At 52.6% G+C, this 18341-nt stretch overlaps 1 protein-coding gene across 1 annotated transcript in view; it reads left to right on the top strand.

The window, feature by feature from the left end:
* Positions 1-17835, top strand: part of LOC116937901 (V-type proton ATPase subunit B-like) — a 63061-nt gene extending 45226 nt beyond the window's left edge. Inside the window, exons 9-14 of the mRNA XM_076064597.1 lie at positions 242-365; positions 5391-5541; positions 6542-6624; positions 9117-9221; positions 11168-11297; positions 12794-17835. Coding sequence (XP_075920712.1) covers positions 242-365; positions 5391-5541; positions 6542-6624; positions 9117-9221; positions 11168-11297; positions 12794-12948 — 748 coding nt within the window. The 3' untranslated portion in view covers positions 12949-17835. The remainder of the gene's footprint in view (positions 1-241; positions 366-5390; positions 5542-6541; positions 6625-9116; positions 9222-11167; positions 11298-12793) is intronic.
* Positions 17836-18341: the final 506 nt, after the last annotated feature.

The following is an 18341-nucleotide window of genomic DNA, read 5'->3' as shown; positions in this document are numbered from 1 at the left end:
TGTATCTGTGTGTGTGTGTCTGTGTGTGTATCTGTGTGTGTATCTGTGTGCGTATGTGTGTGTGTCTGTGTGTGTATATCTGTGTGTGTGTGTCTCTGTGTGTGTCTGCGTGTGTGTGTCTGCGTGTGTGTGTATCTGTGTGTGTGTGTCTGTGTGTGTATCTGTGTCTCTGTGTGTGTCTCTGTGTATCTGTGTGTGTGTCTGTGTGTGTGTCTGTGTGTGTGTCTGCGTGCGTGTGCAGCATTGAGCGTATCATCACTCCGCGCCTGGCGCTCACAGCTGCCGAGTTCCTTGCCTACCAGTGCGAGAAGCACGTCCTGGTCATACTCACCGACATGAGCTCCTATGCAGAGGCACTCCGCGAGGTACACACGCACTCACATACACACACACTCATACACACACACACTCACATACACATACACACACTCACACACACTCACACACACTCACACACACTCACACACACTCACACACACCCACACACACACTCATACACACACACATACACACATACATACACACATACACTCATACACACTCACACATATACACACCCACACAGTGACACACGCACACACACACGTACACTCACATACACTCACACACACTCATACACAGACACACACACATACATACACATACACACCCACACACACACATACACTCACATACACTCATACACACACACACATACACACACACTCATACACTCATATCCACACAGTGACACACGCACACACACAACAACAACAACAACCGCCATTCGCCACTAAGTGGCGGTGACGTCACCACGACGCTTGTGCCAGGCTATGTGCACCGTGAGGCCACGTGAAGTGTCGAACGCCCGCTGGCAGGAGGTCACTGGGCAGACCCAGGTGCCACGGGTCGACTGACTGAGATGACTGGCTGATGCACCACCTGTGCCCCTTACTGTGCGGACCTGCTGTGCTTTAGCCACCCGGCGCTCCGCTCGTTGTTGTGAGCATCGCTCCTCCGCCCTCCGTTGTTGTTGGAGGGCGACTGCCTCCAATTGCCCAGTAGCGTCCTTCACGAGCCTCCTCCACAGAGGCCGATCTTGACACCGCTGGTACCGGTCATCGGCAAGTCCACTCAGCTCCACGTTCTCCTGTACCACATCACTCCATCTCTTCTCTAGCCCGTGCCGCGCCCGTTTAGCCCCCTCAATCCGGCCGAACAAAAGCTGTTTCGGCATGCGGTGGCTGGGCATGCGGGCTACATGACCCAGCCATCGCAGCCTTGCCTGCCGGAGGAGCTCACCGATGGGACCCTGCCCAGATCTTTCAAGGATTTGTGAGCTCCTCACACAATCCAGTCTGGTTAAACCCAGGATGGATCGTAGGCAGGCCAGCCTAAATGTTTCTAACCGGCGAAGATGTTCCATTAGGGGGGTCCACGTTTCGCAAGCGTAGAGAAGGGAGGGAATGACCGTGGCCGAGAAGACCTGAAGCTTAGTGCGGAGCGACAGACCAGGTAGTTTCCACACAGCGTTACGCAACCGATGAAAAGATATTGCCGCTCGACTGATTCGGAGTGAAACCTCTGCTGTTAAACTGGAGCCAGTCATAAGCACACTGCCCAGGTATGGGAAACTCTCCACTCTCTCCACAACTGCCCCATCACCGATTGGGAGTTGTGGGGGTGGAGTGTCCGATGGTACAAAATATCCAAGCAGGTGCTTAGTTTTGGTGGGGCTTATGGTAAGGCCCCATCTCTTAGTGGCACGCTCCAGTTTCAGCAGCAGCGTCTCCAACTCCTCCTCTGAATGAGCAACTATTACCAAATCATCGGCATACATAACGTGGTTGAGCAATAGGGAGCCATCCCTTGACCGCACCCGGGCATCGATCAGCCTCCCATTATATCTGTACCATATGGAGATTCCCCCGGTACAGTTATTTAAGGCTTCACGAACTACGTGGTCAAAATAGATGTTAAATAATGTGGGAGCCAGAGGACATCCCTGTCGCACCCCAAGGTATACAGGGAATGGCTCTGACTCCCGGCCACATAGTTTTACCCGGGCTCCGCTCACCATCTTGAAGGTCCTTAATGATCGTGAGCAGAGGGTCAGGGACTCCAAAAGCCTACTGATGGTATCATAGGCCTTGACCAGTCAATAAAGCAGAGATGTAGGTCTTGTTGGAATTTCCTACACCTCTGCTGTAGCAGACGGACAGAAAATATGGCATCTGTGCAGGACCACCCTTTCCTGAAACTGCATTGGGGCTCCGCAAGCCTCTCCTCAGCGTGTCTGGCAAGGCGATGTTGAATAATCCTTGCCAGGACCTTTCCCGGCACACTGAGGAGTGAGATGCCCCTGTAGTTGTTACAGTCTGTGCGGTCCCCCTTCTTAAAGAGGGGGACCACCAGGGCATCCTTCCAATCCTGCGGAACCCGTCCAGTGGTCCAGACTGTTGTTATCATGTCATGTAGGGCAGTCTGTGCACAAACGCCACCCTCCCTCAGCATTTCGCTTGGGAGATTATCTCTGCCCGCTGCCTTTCCTGGTCTCAGACTCCGGATCGCCTTCAGTACTTCCTCAACAGATGGCACCTCAACCAGCCACTCACAGGGGGTGACTTCTTCCAATATTTGAGGCACCGCAGCCTCAGCAGGGTCATCCTCACTTTGTGCCACGATGTTTTCCTGGCTGAGGGATTTTCCCTCCCCCAGGACCTCAGAAATGCTCAGCAAATCTGCGAACCTGTTCCTGGGGGTCGGAGATTGGATCACCGTTTTTTCCCCTAATGATGGTAATAGGTGTGGCGCTGCAGGTTACTTTTTTGATGGAGTTAAATAGAGATTTGTGATCGCGGGCCACTGAGGCAGACTCCATTGCCTCAGCAACCCACCCACACACACACATACTCACCCACACACACACATACACACAAAGATCCCCCATATAGCCTTAACAGACTGTAGGGGCAAGTGCTGTTAGCGAGCACCTATGAAGGCCCGAATGGTACACGAGGGGGTGGGTGGCCAGCACCACGCCCGACCGCCTTTGTCTCCCTAGTGGCAATGTTTACACACCGCACCAGGTACTCATTTGAGGCTGAGTCGACCTAGGGGAGGCCCGGGACCGGTTCAGATAATCGTCACTGGTGTTGGCCATGAGCAGGAATCGAACCCGGGTCGCCGGGTTCATAGCGCAGCGTAGCGCTAACCGCTACTACACTATCGCTCCCCACTACACACACAGACATTCTCACACACATTCTCACACACACACATTCTCACACGCACTCACCCCACCCCACCCACCCACCCCACCCACCGTGTGTGTCATTGTGTGTGTGTCTGTGTGTGTCTCTGTGTGTGTGTGTCACTGTGTGTGTGTGTGTCACTGTGTGTGTGTGTCACTGTGTGTGTGTGTACACTGTGTGTGTGTCTGTGTCTCTGTGTGTGTGTGTGTCACTGTGTGTGTGTACACTGTGTGTGTGTCACTGTGTGTGTGTCACTGTGTGTGTGTGTGTACACTGTGTGTGTGTACACTGTGTGTGTGTGTACACCGTGTGTGTGTACACCGTGTGTGTGTCACTGTGTGTGTGTGTACACTGTGTGTGTGTACACTGTGTGTGTGTACACTGTGTGTGTACACTGTGTGTGTGTCACTGTGTGTGTCACTGTGTGTGTACACTGTGTGTGTGTGTACACTGTGTGTGTGTCACTGTGTGTGTGTCACTGTGTGTGTGTACACTGTGTGTGTGTCACTGTGTACACTGTGTGTGTGTGTACACTGTGTGTGTACACTGTGTGTGTGTGTACACTGTGTGTGTGTCACTGTGTGTGTGTCACTGTGTGTGTGTACACTGTGTGTGTGTGTGTACATTGTGTGTGTGTGTGTGTGTACACTGTGTGTGTGTCATTGTGTGTGTATACCGTGTGTGTGTCACTGTGTGTACACTGTGTGTGTACACTGTGTGTGTATACTGTGTGTGTGTGTACACTGTGTGTGACACTGTGTGTACACTGTGTGTGTGTGTCACTGTGTGTGTCTCACTGTGGGTGTGTCACTGTGTGTTTTTACACTGTGTGTGTGTGTACACTGTGTGTGTGTCACTGTGTGTGTGTACACTGTGTGTGTGAGTGTCACTGTGTGTGTACACTGTGTCTGTGTGTACACTGTGTCTGTGTGTCACTGTGTGTGTGTACACTGTGTGTGTGTGTGTACACTGTGTGTGTGTGTACACTGTGTGTGTGTACACTGTGTCTGTGTGTCACTGTGTGTGTGTACACTGTGTGTGTGTACACTGTGTGTGTGTGTACACTGTGTGTGTGTGTGTCACTGTGTGTGTGTACACTGTGTGTGTGTGTGTCACTGTGTGTGTGTACACTGTGTGTGTGTACACTGTGTGTGTACACTGTGTGTGTACACTGTGTGTGTACACTGTGTGTGTGTACACTGTGTGTGTGTGTGTCACTGTGTGTGTGTACACTGTGTGTGTGTGTGTGTCACTGTGTGTGTGTACACTGTGTGTGTGTACACTGTGTGTGTGTGTACACTGTGTGTGTGTACACTGTGTCTGTGTGTCACTGTGTGTGTGTACACTGTGTGTGTGTACACTGTGTGTGTGTGTACACTGTGTGTGTGTGTGTCACTGTGTGTGTGTACACTGTGTGTGTGTGTGTCACTGTGTGTGTGTACACTGTGTGTGTGTCCACTGTGTGTGTGAGTGTCACTGTGTGTGTACACTGTGTCTGTGTGTACACTGTGTCTGTGTGTCACTGTGTGTGTGTACACTGTGTGTGTGTGTGTACACTGTGTGTGTGTGTGTCACCGTGTGTGTGTGTGTACACTGTGTGTGTGTGTGTACACTGTGTGTGTGTGTGTCACCGTGTGTGTGTGTGTGTACACTGTGTGTGTGAGTGTCACTGTGTGTGTACACTGTGTCTGTGTGTACACTGTGTGTGTGTACACTGTGTGTGTGTACACTGTGTGTGTGTACACTGTGTGTGTGTACACTGTGTGTGTGTACACTGTGTGTGTGTACACTGTGTGTGTGTACACTGTGTGTGTGTACACTGTGTGTGTGTACACTGTGTGTGTGTACACTGTGTGTGTGTACACTGTGTGTGTGTACACTGTGTGTGTGTACTGTGTGTGTGTACACTGTGTGTGTGTACACTGTGTGTGTGTGTACACTGTGTGTGTGTGTACACTGTGTGTGTGTGTACACTGTGTGTGTGTGTCACTGTGTGTGTGTGTACACTGTGTGTGTGTCACCGTGTGTGTGTGTACACTGTGTGTGTACTGTGTGTGTCACTGTGTGTGTGTACACTGTGTGTGTACTGTGTGTGTACACTGTGTGTGTGTGTGTACACTGTGTGTGTGTCACCGTGTGTGTGTGTGTGCTGTGCAGGTTTCTGCTGCACGTGAGGAGGTCCCTGGCCGTCGTGGTTTCCCGGGCTACATGTACACAGACCTGGCCACCATCTACGAGCGGGCCGGCAGGGTGGAGGGCCGAGGAGGCTCCATCACCCAGATCCCCATCCTCACCATGCCCAACGATGGTGAGCAGCCCTCCACTCACTCACTCACTCACCAACTCACTCACTCACTCACCCACTCACTCACTCACCAACTCACTCACTCACCACCACTCAACACTCACTCGCTCACCCACTCACCCATCCACTCACCCACCCACTCACCCACCCACTCACCCACCCACTCACTCACCCACTCACCCACTCTATCACTCAGCCACTCACTCACTCGCTCACCCACTCGTTCACTCAGCCACTCAATCAATCACTCACTCACCCATCCACTCACTCACTCACCCACCCACTCACTCATTCACTGACCCATCCACTCGCTCACCCACTCACTCACCCACTCACTCGCTCACCCACTCGTTCACTCAGCCACTCAATCACACACTCACTCACTCACCCATCCACTCACCCATCCACGCACCCACCCACTCACCCACCCACTCACCCACTCTATCACTCAGCCACTCACCCACCCACTCGCTGACCCACTCACTCACCCACTCACTCACCAACTCACTCACTCGCTCACCCACTCATTCACTCAGCCACTCACTCACCCACTCACCCATCCACTCACTCACCCACTCACCCATCCACTCACCCACCCACTCACCCACCCACTCGTTCACCCACCCACTCACCCACCCACCCACCCACTCACTCGCCCACCCACCCACCCACTCACTCACCCACCCATCCACTCACCCATCCACTCACCCATCCACTCACTCACCCACTCACCCATCCACTCACCCACCCACTCACCCACCCACTCACCCACCCACTCGTTCACCCACCCACTCACCCACCCACTCACCCACCCACTCACCCACCCACTCACCCACCCACTCGTTCACCCACCCACTCACCCACCCACCCACCCACTCACCCATCCACTCACTCACCCACTCACTCACCCCCCCCACCCACCCACCTACCCCCCTACTCGCCCCCCCACTCACCCCCCCACTCACCCCCCCACCTACCCGCCCACCCTCCCCCCGTGCTCTAGACATCACCCACCCCATCCCGGACCTGACTGGCTACATCACTGAGGGTCAAATCTACGTGGACCGTCAACTACACAATCGCCAGGTGGGTGGGGGGGTGAGTGGGGGGGTGAGTGGGGGGGGTGAGTGGGTGGGGGGGTGAGTGGGTGGGGGGGGGTGAGTGGGGGGGGGGTGAGTGGGTGGGGGGGTGAGTGGGGGGGGGTGAGTGGGTGGGGGGGAGGGTGAGTGGGTGGGTGGGGGGTGAGTGGGGGGGGGTGAGTTGGTGGGTGGGGGGTGAGTGGGGGGGGGGTGAGTTGGTGGGGGGGTGAGTGGGTGGGGTGTGTCTGTATGTGTGTGTCTGTGTGTGTGTGTCTGTGTGTGTGTGCGTGTGTGTCTGTGTGTGTGACACTTCACGTGGCCTCAGGGTGCACATAGCCTGGCACAAGCGTCGTGGTGACGTCACCGCCACTTAGTGGTGAATGGCGGTTGTTGTTGTATGTACACTGTGTGTACACTGTGTGTGTGTTTCTGTGTGTGACTGTGTGTGTGTGTCTGTGTGTGTGTACACTGTGTGTATGTGTGTAAGTGTGTAAGTGTGTCACACTGTGTGTGTGTCACACTGTGTGTGTGTGTGTGTCACACTGTGTGTGTGTCACACTGTGTGTGTGTACACTGTGTGTGTGTCACACTGTGTGTGTCACACTGTGTGTGTGTCACACTGTGTGTGTGTGTAAGTGTGTGTGTCACACTGTGTGTCTGTGTGTGAATGTGTGTGTGTGTGATTGTGTGTGTGTCTGTGTGTCTATGTGTGTGTGTCACACTGTGTGTGTAAGTGTGTGTACACTGTGTGTGTGACACTGTGTGTGTACACTGTGTGTGTGACACTGTGTGTGTACACTGTGTGTGTGACACTGTGTGTGACACTGTGTGTGTGTACACTGTGTGTGTGTACACTGTGTGTGTACACTGTGTGTGTACACTGTGTGTGACACTGCGTAAGTGTGTACACTGTGTGTGACACTGTGTAAGTGTGTACACTGTGTAAGTGTGTACACTGTGTAAGTGTGACTGTGTGTGTGTGTGTACACTGTGTGTGTACACTGTGTGTGTGTACACTGTGTAAGTGTGTACACTGTGTAAGTGTGACTGTGTGTGTGTGTACACTGTGTGTGTACACTGTGTGTGTGTGTACACTGTGTGTGTGTGACACTGTGTGTGTGTGACACTGTGTGTGTGTGACACTGTGTGTGTGTGTACACTGTGTAAGTGTGTGACACTGTGTGTGACACTGTGTGTGTGTGTGACACTGTGTGACACTGTGTGTGTGTGACACTGTGTGTGTGTGTGACACTGTGTGACACTGTGTGTGTGTGACACTGTGTGTGTGTGTGTACACTGTGTGTGTGTACACTGTGTGTGTACACTGTGTGTGTGTACACTGTGTGTGTGTGTACACTGTGTGTGTGTGTACACTGTGTGTGTACACTGTGTGTGTACACTGTGTGTGTGTGTACACTGTGTGTGTGTGTACACTGTGTGTGTGTGACACTGTGTGTGTGTGACACTGTGTGTGTGTGTACACTGTGTGTGTACACTGTGTGTGTGTGTGTACACTGTGTGTGTGTGTACACTGTGTGTGTGTGTACACTGTGTGTGTGTGACACTGTGTGTGTGTGTACACTGTGTGTGTGTACACTGTGTGTGTACACTGTGTGTGTGTGTGTACACTGTGTGTGTGTGTACACTGTGTGTGTATGTACACTGTGTGTGTACACTGTGTGTGTGTGACACTGTGTGTGTGTGTACACTGTGTGTGTGTACACTGTGTGTGTACACTGTGTGTATGTGTACACTGTGTGTGTGTGTACACTGTGTGTGTGTGTACACTGTGTGTGTGTACACTGTGTGTGTGTACACTGTGTGTGTGTGTACACTGTGTGTGTGTGTACACTGTGTGTGTGTACACTGTGTGTGTACACTGTGTGTGTACACTGTGTGTGTGTACACTGTGTGTGTACACTGTGTGTGTACACTGTGTGTGTGTGACACTGTGTGTGTCACTGTGTGTGTGTGTGACACTGTGACACTGTGTGTGTACACTGTGTGTGTGTGTGACACTGTGTGTGTGTACTGTGTGTGTGTGTGACACTGTGTGTGTGTACTGTGTGTGTGTACACTGTGTGTGTGTGTCACTGTGTGTGTGTGTCACTGCGTGTGTGTGTCACTGTGTGTGTGTACACTGTGTGTGTGTGACACTGTGTGTGTGTACTGTGTGTGTGTACACTGTGTGTGTGTACACTGTGTGTGTGTACACTGTGTGTGTGTACACTGTGTGTGTGTACACTGTGTGTGTGACACTGTGTGTGTGTACACTGTGTGTGTGTACACTGTGTGTGTGTGACACTGTGTGTGTGACACTGTGTGTGTGTGACACTGTGTGTGTGACACTGTGTGTGTGTGTGTGACACTGTGTGTGTGACACTGTGTGTGTGTGACACTGTGTGTGTGTGACACTGTGTGTGTGTGACACTGTGTGTGTGACACTGTGTGTGTGTGACACTGTGTGTGTCACTGTGTGTGTGTGTGTGACCCCTACAGATCTACCCCCCTATCAACGTGCTTCCCTCTCTGTCGCGTCTCATGAAGTCCGCCATTGGGGCCGGGATGACTCGCAAAGACCACGCAGACGTCTCCAACCAGCTGGTGGAGACACCACCACCACAACAACAACAACCACAACCACCACAACAACAACCATCACAACCACCAACGCAACCAGCACAACCACAACCACCACAACCACCACAACCATAACCACCTCCTCCACCACAACTAACACCACCACCACAACCACCACCATAACTAACACCACTACCACCACCTCCACCAGTACAACTAACACCACAACCATAACTAACACCACAACTAACACCACCACAACCACAACCACCACCACAACCACCACAACCAGCACAACCATCACAACCACCAACACAAACAGCACAACTACAACCACCACAACCATCGCAACCACCAACGCAACCAGCACAACCAGCACAACCACCACAACCACCACAACCAGCACAACCACCACAACCAGCACAACCACCACAACAACAACCACCATCACCACCACCATAACCACCACTCACACCACCCACACCACCCACACCCACCACCACCACAACCACCACCACAACTAACACCACCATAACCACCACAACCAACACCACAACCACACCACAACCACCACCACCACAACCAGCACAACCACAACCAGAACTAACACCACCATAACCACCACAACCACCACCACAACTACCACCACCACAACCAACACCACCAGAACAACCACCACCAAAACCACCACCCACACCACCCACACCATCACTACCACCACCACCACCACAACCACCACCACAACCACCACCAACATAACCACCACAACAACCACCACCACAACCACCACCACAACCACATTCACCACAACCACCACCCACACCACCACCACCACAATCACCACCACCACAACCACTACAACCACAACCACCACCACAACTAACACCACCATAACCACAACCACCACAACCACCACCACAACTAACACCACAACTAACACCACCATAACCACAACCACCATAACTACCACCACCACAACCACCACAACCACCACAACCACCACCATAACCACAACCACCACCATAACCACAACCACCACCACCATAACCACAACCACCACCATAACCACAACCACAACTAACACCACCACCATACCTAACACCACAACCACCACCACAACCACCACCACAACCACCACCACAACCAACACCACCACGACAACCACCACGTCAACCACCACCCACACCACCACAACCACCACCTCCACCACCTCCACCACCACAACCACCACGACAACCACAACCACCACCACAACCACAACCACCACCACAACCACCACCATAACCACAACCACCACCACAACTGCCACCCACACCACCACCACCACAATCACCACCATCACAACCACCACAACCATCATCATCACCACCACAACCACCACCACCACAACTAACACCACAACCACATTCACCACCACAACAACCACCAACACCACCACAACCATCACAACCACCACAAACCACCACCACAACCACCACCACATTCACCACAACCACCACTCCCACCACCACAACCACCACCACAATCACCACAACCACCACCCACACCACCACCTCCCTGTCTCTCTGTCTCACTCCGTGTCTGTGTGTCTATGTCTCTGTGTGTGTCTATGTGTCTCTGTGTGTGTCTCTGTGTGTCTCTCTATTTGTTTCTCTGTGTGTCTCTCTGTGTGTGTCTCTGTGTCTCTCCCTGTGTGTGTATATGTGTCTCTGTGTGTGTGTCTGTGTGTGTGTCTGTGTGTGTGTGTCTCTGTGTGTGTGTCTGTGTCTCTGTGTGTGTGTGTGTGTCTGTGTGTGTGTGTGTGTCTGTGTGTATGTCTATGTGTGTGTGTGTCTGTCTGTGTGTATGTGTCTGTGTGTGTGTGTGTGTCTGTCTGTGTGTGTGTGTGTGTCTGTGTGTGTGTGTCTCTCTGTGTGTGTCTGTGTGTGTGTGTGTCTGTGTGTGTCTGTGTGTGTCTGTGTGTGTCTCAGTATGCGTGCTACGCTATCGGCAAGGATGTGCTGGCCATGAAGGCCGTTGTGGGAGAGGAGGCGCTCACTCCGGACGATCTCCTCTATCTGGAGTTCCTGCAGAAGTTCGAGAGGAATTTCATCGCACAGGGTGAGTCGGAGACTCGCTCACCACTCACTCACCACTCACTCACCACCACTCACTCACCACTCACTCACCACTCACTCACCACTCACTCACTCACCACCCACTCACCCACTCACCCACTCACTCACCCACTCACCCACTCACCTACTCACCCACTCACCCACCCAACCACTCTCTCACTCACCCACTCACTCACCCACTCACTCACCCACTCACTCACTCACCACTCGCTCACTCACCACTCGCTCACCACTCACTCACCACTCACCACTCACTCACTCACCACTCACTCACCACTCCTCACTCGCTCACCACTCACTCACCACTCCTCATTCGCTCACCACTCACTCACCACTCGCTCACCACTCAGTTGCTCACCACTCACTCACCACTCACTCGCTCACCACTCACTCACCACTCACTCGCTCACCACTCACTTACCACTCACTCACCACTCACTCACCACTCACTCACTCACTTTCTCACCACTCCTCACTCACTCACCAATCGCTCACCACTCACTCACTCACCACTCACTCGCTCACCACTAACAGCACTTGCCCCTACAGCCCTGCTAGAGGCTACCTGGGGGAGCTTTGTCTTTTGTGGTGGTGGTGATGATGGTGATGATGGTGGTGGTGATGGTGGTGGTGATGATGATGACGGTCACGGTGATGACGATGATGATGACGATGACGATGATGACGGTGATGATGATGACGGTGACGATGATGACGATGATGGTGATGATGACGGTGATGACGATGATGGTGATGATGGTGATGGTGACGGTGATGATGGTGACAGTGACGGTAATGATGATGACGGTCACGGTGATGGCGATGATGGTGATGATGACGGTGATGACGATGACGATGATGACGATGATGATGATGAAGACTGTGATGATGATTATGGTGACGGTGATGATGGTGACGATGATGATCATGGTGATGACGATGATCACGGTGAAGACTGTGATGACGGTGATGACGGTGATGACGATGACGACGGTGATGATGATGATGAAGACTGTGATGATGATGGCGATGGTGGCGATGATGATGACGGTGATGACGATGATGACAATGATGACGGTGATGATGATGACGATGATGGTGATGATGACGATGATGGTGATGATGACGGTGATGATGACGGTGACGACGATGACGGTGATGATGATGGTGATGATGGTGACGATGATGATGATGATCACGGTGACGATGATGGTGATGACGATGATGACGATGATGATGATGGTGACGATGATGATGCTGACGGTGACGATGATGATGATGGTGATGATGGTGACGATGATGATGATCATGGTGACGGTGATGATGGTGACGATGATGATCACGGTGATGACGATGATGATTACGGTGACGATGATGACGATGATGATGATGATGACGGTGATGATCATGGTGACGATGATGATGATGATCACGGTGGTGATGATCACGGTGACGGTGATGATGACACCTCTCCCCCAGGTGCCTACGACAACCGCACCATCTTCGAGTCGCTCGACATCGGCTGGCAGCTGCTGCGAATCTTCCCCAAGGAGATGCTCAAAAGGATCCCGCAGAGCGTCCTCGCTGAGTTCTACCCACGAGAGGCGCCCAGCCAGCAGACAGCCGCTCGCTAACTCACCAACTCACTCACCAACTCACTCACCAGCACACTCACCAACTCACTCACCAACTCACTCACCAACTCACTCACCAACTCACTCACCAACTCACTCACTCACTCACCAACTCACTCACCAACTCACTCACCAACTCACTCACTCACTCACCAACTCACTCACCAACTCACTCACCAACTCACTCACCAACTCACTCACTCACCAACTCACTCACCAACTCACTCACCAACTCACTCACCAACTCACTCACCAACTCACTCACCAACTCACTCACCAACTCACTCACCAACTCACTCACCAGCACACTCACTCACTCACCAACTCACCAACTCACTCACTCACTCACCAGCTCACTCACTCACCAACTCACTCACAAACTCACTCACCAACTCACTCACTCACTCACCAACTCACTCACTCACCAACTCACTCACCAACTCACTCACCAACTCACTCACCAACTCACCAGCTCACTCACTCACTCACCAACTCACTCACCAGCTCACTCACTCACTCACCAACTCACTCACTAACTCACTCACTCACTCACCCACTCACTCACTATCTCACTCACCAGCACACTCACTCACTCACCATCTCACTCACCAGCTCACTCACCAGCACACTCACTCACTCACTCACCAACTCACTCACTCACCAACTCACCATCTCACTCACCAGCACACTCACTCACTCACCATCTCACTCACCAGCTCACTCACCAGCACACTCACTCACTCACTCACCAACTCACTCACTCACCAACTCACCAGCTCACTCACTCACTCACCAACTCACTCACTAACTCACTCACTCACTCACCCACTCACTCACCATCTCACTCACCAGCACACTCACTCACTCACCATCTCACTCACCAGCTCACTCACCAGCACACTCACTCACTCACTCACCAACTCACTCACTCACCAACTCACTCACCAACTCACTCACCAGCTCACTCACCATCTCACTCACTCACTCACCATCTCACTCACCAGCTCACTCACCAACTCACTCACTCACTCACCATCTCACTCACTCACTCACCATCTCACTCACCAGCTCACTCACCAGCACACTCACTCACTCACTCACCAACTCACTCACTCACCAACTCACTCACTCACCAACTCACTCACCAACTCACTCACCAGCTCACTCACCATCTCACTCACTCACTCACCATCTCACTCACCAGCTCACTCACCAACTCACTCACTCACCATCTCACTCACCAGCTCACTCACCAACTCACTCACTCACCATCTCACTCACCAGCTCACTCACCAGCTCACTCACTCACTCACCATCTCACTCACCAGCTCACTCACCAGCTCACTCACTCAATCACCAGCTCACTCACCAACTCACTCACCAGCTCACGCACCAACTCACTCACCAACTCACTCACTCACTCACTTACTCACCCACTCACTCACCCACTCACCAGCTCACCAACTCACTCACCAACTCACTCACCAACTCACTCACTCACCAACTCACTCACTCACTCACCCACTCACTCACCCACTCACCAACTCACTCACCAACTCACTCACTCACCAACTCACTCACTAACTCACTCACCAGTTCACTAACTCACTCACTCACCAACTCACTCACCAGCTCACTAACTCACTCACTTACCAGCTCACTCACCAGCTCACTCACTCACCAGCTCACTCACTCACTCACCAACTCACTCACTCACCAACTCACTCACTCACTCACCAGCTCACTCACCAACTCACTCACTCACTCACCAACTCACTCACCAACTCACTCACTCACCAACTCACTCACTCACTCACCAACTCATTCACTAACTCACTCGCTAACTCACTCACTCACCAACTCACTCGCTAACTCACTCACTCACTCACCAACTCACTCACTCACCAACTCACTCACCAACTCACTCACCAACTCACTCACCAACTCACTCACCAACTCACTCACTCACTCACCAACTCACTCACTCACCAACTCACTCACCAACTCACTCACTCACCAACTCACTCACTCACCAACTCACTCACCAGTTCACTAACTCACTCACTTACCAGCTCACTCACCAGCTCACTCACTCACCAGCTCACTCACACACAGAGCATGCACTAACAAAAATCGCCAACACCACAACCACCACCGCCACAACAACCACCACAACCACCACCACCACCACAACCAACACCACAACCAACACCACCACAACAACCACCACAACTACCACCACCACCACAACCACCACCACAACCACCACAACTACCACCACCATCACAACCACCACAACCACCACAACAACCACCACCACAACCATCACAACAACCACCACAACCACCACCACTACCACCACAACAACCACCACAACCACCAACACAACCACCACAACAACCACAACAACCACAACCACCACAACCACCACCACTACCACAACCACCACAACAACAACCACCACCACAACAACCACCACCACAACAACAACCACCACAACCACCACAACCACCACCACAACCAACACCACAACCAACACCACCACAACAACCACCACAACTACCACCACCACAACAACCACCACCACAACCACCACAACCACCACCACAACAACCATCACAACAACCACCACAACCACCACCACTACCACCACAACCACCACAACCACCACAACCACCACCACAACAACCATCACAACAACCACCACAACCACCACCACTACCACCACAACAACTACCACAACAACAACAACCACCACAACTATCACAACCACCACCACAACTACCACCACAACTACCACCACAACTACCACCACAACCACCAACACAACCACCAACACAACCACCACAACAACCACAACAACCACAACCACCACTACCACCACCACAACCACCACAACCACAACCACCACTACCACCACCACAACCACCACAACCACCACCACCACAACCACCACTACCACAACCACAACAACCACCACTACCACCACCACAACCACCACAACCACCACTACCACCACAACAACCACCACTCCGGTGTTATCCACCCTCTGACCGTGCAGCTGTTGCCGTAGTCACTGTCGTAGCTCCTCCCCCTCCCTCCTCCCCCCTCCCTCCCCCCCTCCTCCTCTCCCCCCTCCCCCCTCCCTCCCCTACCTCCCTCCCCCCCTCCCCTCTCCCTCCCCTACCTCCCCTCTCGCTACATTCCCCGTTATCTGTGCTTGCAATTCCCTCGTGATTTGAACGTGTCTGTGTGTGTGTCTGTGTGTGTGTGTGTGTCTGTGTGTGTGTGTGTGTCTGTGTGTCACTGTGTGTGTGTGTGTCTGTGTGTGTGTCTGTGTGTGTGTGTGTCTGTGTGTCACTGTGTGTGTGTGTGTCTGTGTGTGTGTGTGTCTGTGTGTCTGTGTGTGTGTGTCTGTGTGTGTGTGTATGTCTGTGTGTGTGTGTCTGTGTGTGTGTCTGTGTGTGTGTCACTGTGTGTGTCACTGTGTGTGTGTGTCTCTGTGTGTGTCTCTGTGTGTGTGTCTCTGTGTGTGTGTCTCTGTGTGTCTGTGTGTGTATGTGTGTGTCTGTGTGTGTGTCTCTGTGTGTGTGTCTGTGTGTGTGTGTCTCTGTGTGTGTGTCTGTGTGTGTGTGTCTCTGTGTGTGTCACTGTGTGTGTCACTGTGTGTGTCACTGTGTGTGTGTGTCTCTGTGTGTGTGTCTCTGTGTGTGTGTCTCTGTGTGTCTGTGTGTGTGTGTCTGTGTGTGTGTGTCTGTGTGTGTGTGTCTGTGTGTGTCTGTGTGTGTGTGTGTCTCTGTGTGTGTCTGTGTGTGTGTGTCTGTGTGTGTGTGTGTCTGTGTGTGTGTGTGTCTCTGTGTGTGTCTGTGTGTGTGTGTCTGTGTGTGTGTCTGTGTGTGTGTGTCTGTGTGTGTGTGTCTGTGTGTGTGTGTCTGTGTGTGTGTGTCTGTGTGTGTGTCTGTGTGTGTGTGTCTGTGTGTGTGTGTCTGTGTGTGTGTGTCTGTGTGTGTGTCTGTGTGTGTGTGTCTGTGTGTGTGTGTCTGTGTGTGTGTCTGTGTGTGTGTGTCTCTGTGTGTGTGTGTGTCTGTGTGTGTGTCTCTGTGTGTGTGTCTGTGTGTGTCTCTGTGTGTGTCTGTCTGTGTGTGTCTCTGTGTGTGTGTCTGTGTGTGTGTGTGTGTCTGTGTGTGTGTCTCTGTGTGTGTCTGTGTGTGTGTGTGTGTGTCTGTGTGTGTGTGTGTGTCAGTGTGTCTGTGTGTGTGTCTGTGTGTGTGTCTCTGTGTGTGTCTGTGTGTGTGTCTCTGTGTGTGTCTCTGTGTGTGTCTGTGTGTGTCTCTGTGTGTGTCTCTGTGTGTGTCACTGTGTGTGTCACTGTGTGTCTCTGTGTGTGTCACTGTGTGTGTCTCTGTGTGTGTCACTGTGTGTGTGTCTGTGTGTCTCTGTGTGTGTGTCACTGTGTGTGTGTCTCTGTGTGTGTCACTGTGTGTCTCTGTGTGTGTGTCTGTGTGTGTGTCACTGTGTGTGTGTCACTGTGTGTGTGTGTCACTGTGTGTGTGTGTCTGTGTGTATGTCTCTGTGTGTGTGTCTCTGTGTGTCTCTGTGTGTCTGTGTGTGTGTCTGTGTGTGTGTCTGTGTGTGTGTCTGTGTGTGTGTGTGTCTCTGTGTGTGTGTGTCTCTGTGTGTCTCTGTGTGTCTGTGTGTGTGTGTGTCTCTGTGTCTCGTGGAGTCGATTTATCTCCCTTGCCCTCCCCATGCCCATCATCATCACCATCATCATCGTCGTCGTCATAATCACCAGGAGGATGCTGACGCTACTGATGCTGCCATTCGTGTTTGCTGTTCGTGTTCGTGCTGTGATCTCGAAGATTTAATAAAATATGTTGTCTCGTGGATTTGTCTCCTGGCGTTCACGTCAGCCCTGGGGTCTGGGTGTCTCTCTCAGGGGGTTCACAGTGGCCGTGTGGGAGACCCTGGGGTCAGGGTTCAAGCCCTAGGTCTGGGTGTCTCTCTCAGGGGGTTCACAGTGGCCGTGTGGCAGACACTGAGACCCTGGGGTCAGGGTTCAAGACCTGGGTCTGGGTGTCTCCCTCTCTCTCTCAGGGGGTTCACAGTGGCCGTGTGGGAGACGCTGAGACCCTGGGGTCAGGGTTCAAGCCGTGGGTCTGGGTGTCTCAGGGGGTTACAGTGGCCGTGTGGCAGACACTGAGACCCTGGGGTCAGGGTTCAAGCCCTGGGTCTGGGTGTCTCTCTCTCACTCAGGAGGTTCACAGTGGCCGTGTGGGACACGCTGAGACCCTGGGGTCAGGGTTCAAGCCCTGGGTCTGGGTGTCTCTCTCTCAGGGGGTTACAGTGGCCGTGTGGCAGACACTGAGACCCTGGGGTCAGGGTTCAAGCCC

Source organism: Petromyzon marinus, unplaced genomic scaffold (assembly GCF_048934315.1).
Source record: "Petromyzon marinus isolate PM22_M1 ecotype Great Lakes invasive population unplaced genomic scaffold, UKy_Petmar_22M1.pri1.0 PM_Scaffold_54, whole genome shotgun sequence".
Lineage (NCBI taxonomy): Eukaryota > Metazoa > Chordata > Hyperoartia > Petromyzontiformes > Petromyzontidae > Petromyzon > Petromyzon marinus.
This window is presented reverse-complemented; position numbering and strand designations above follow the sequence as displayed.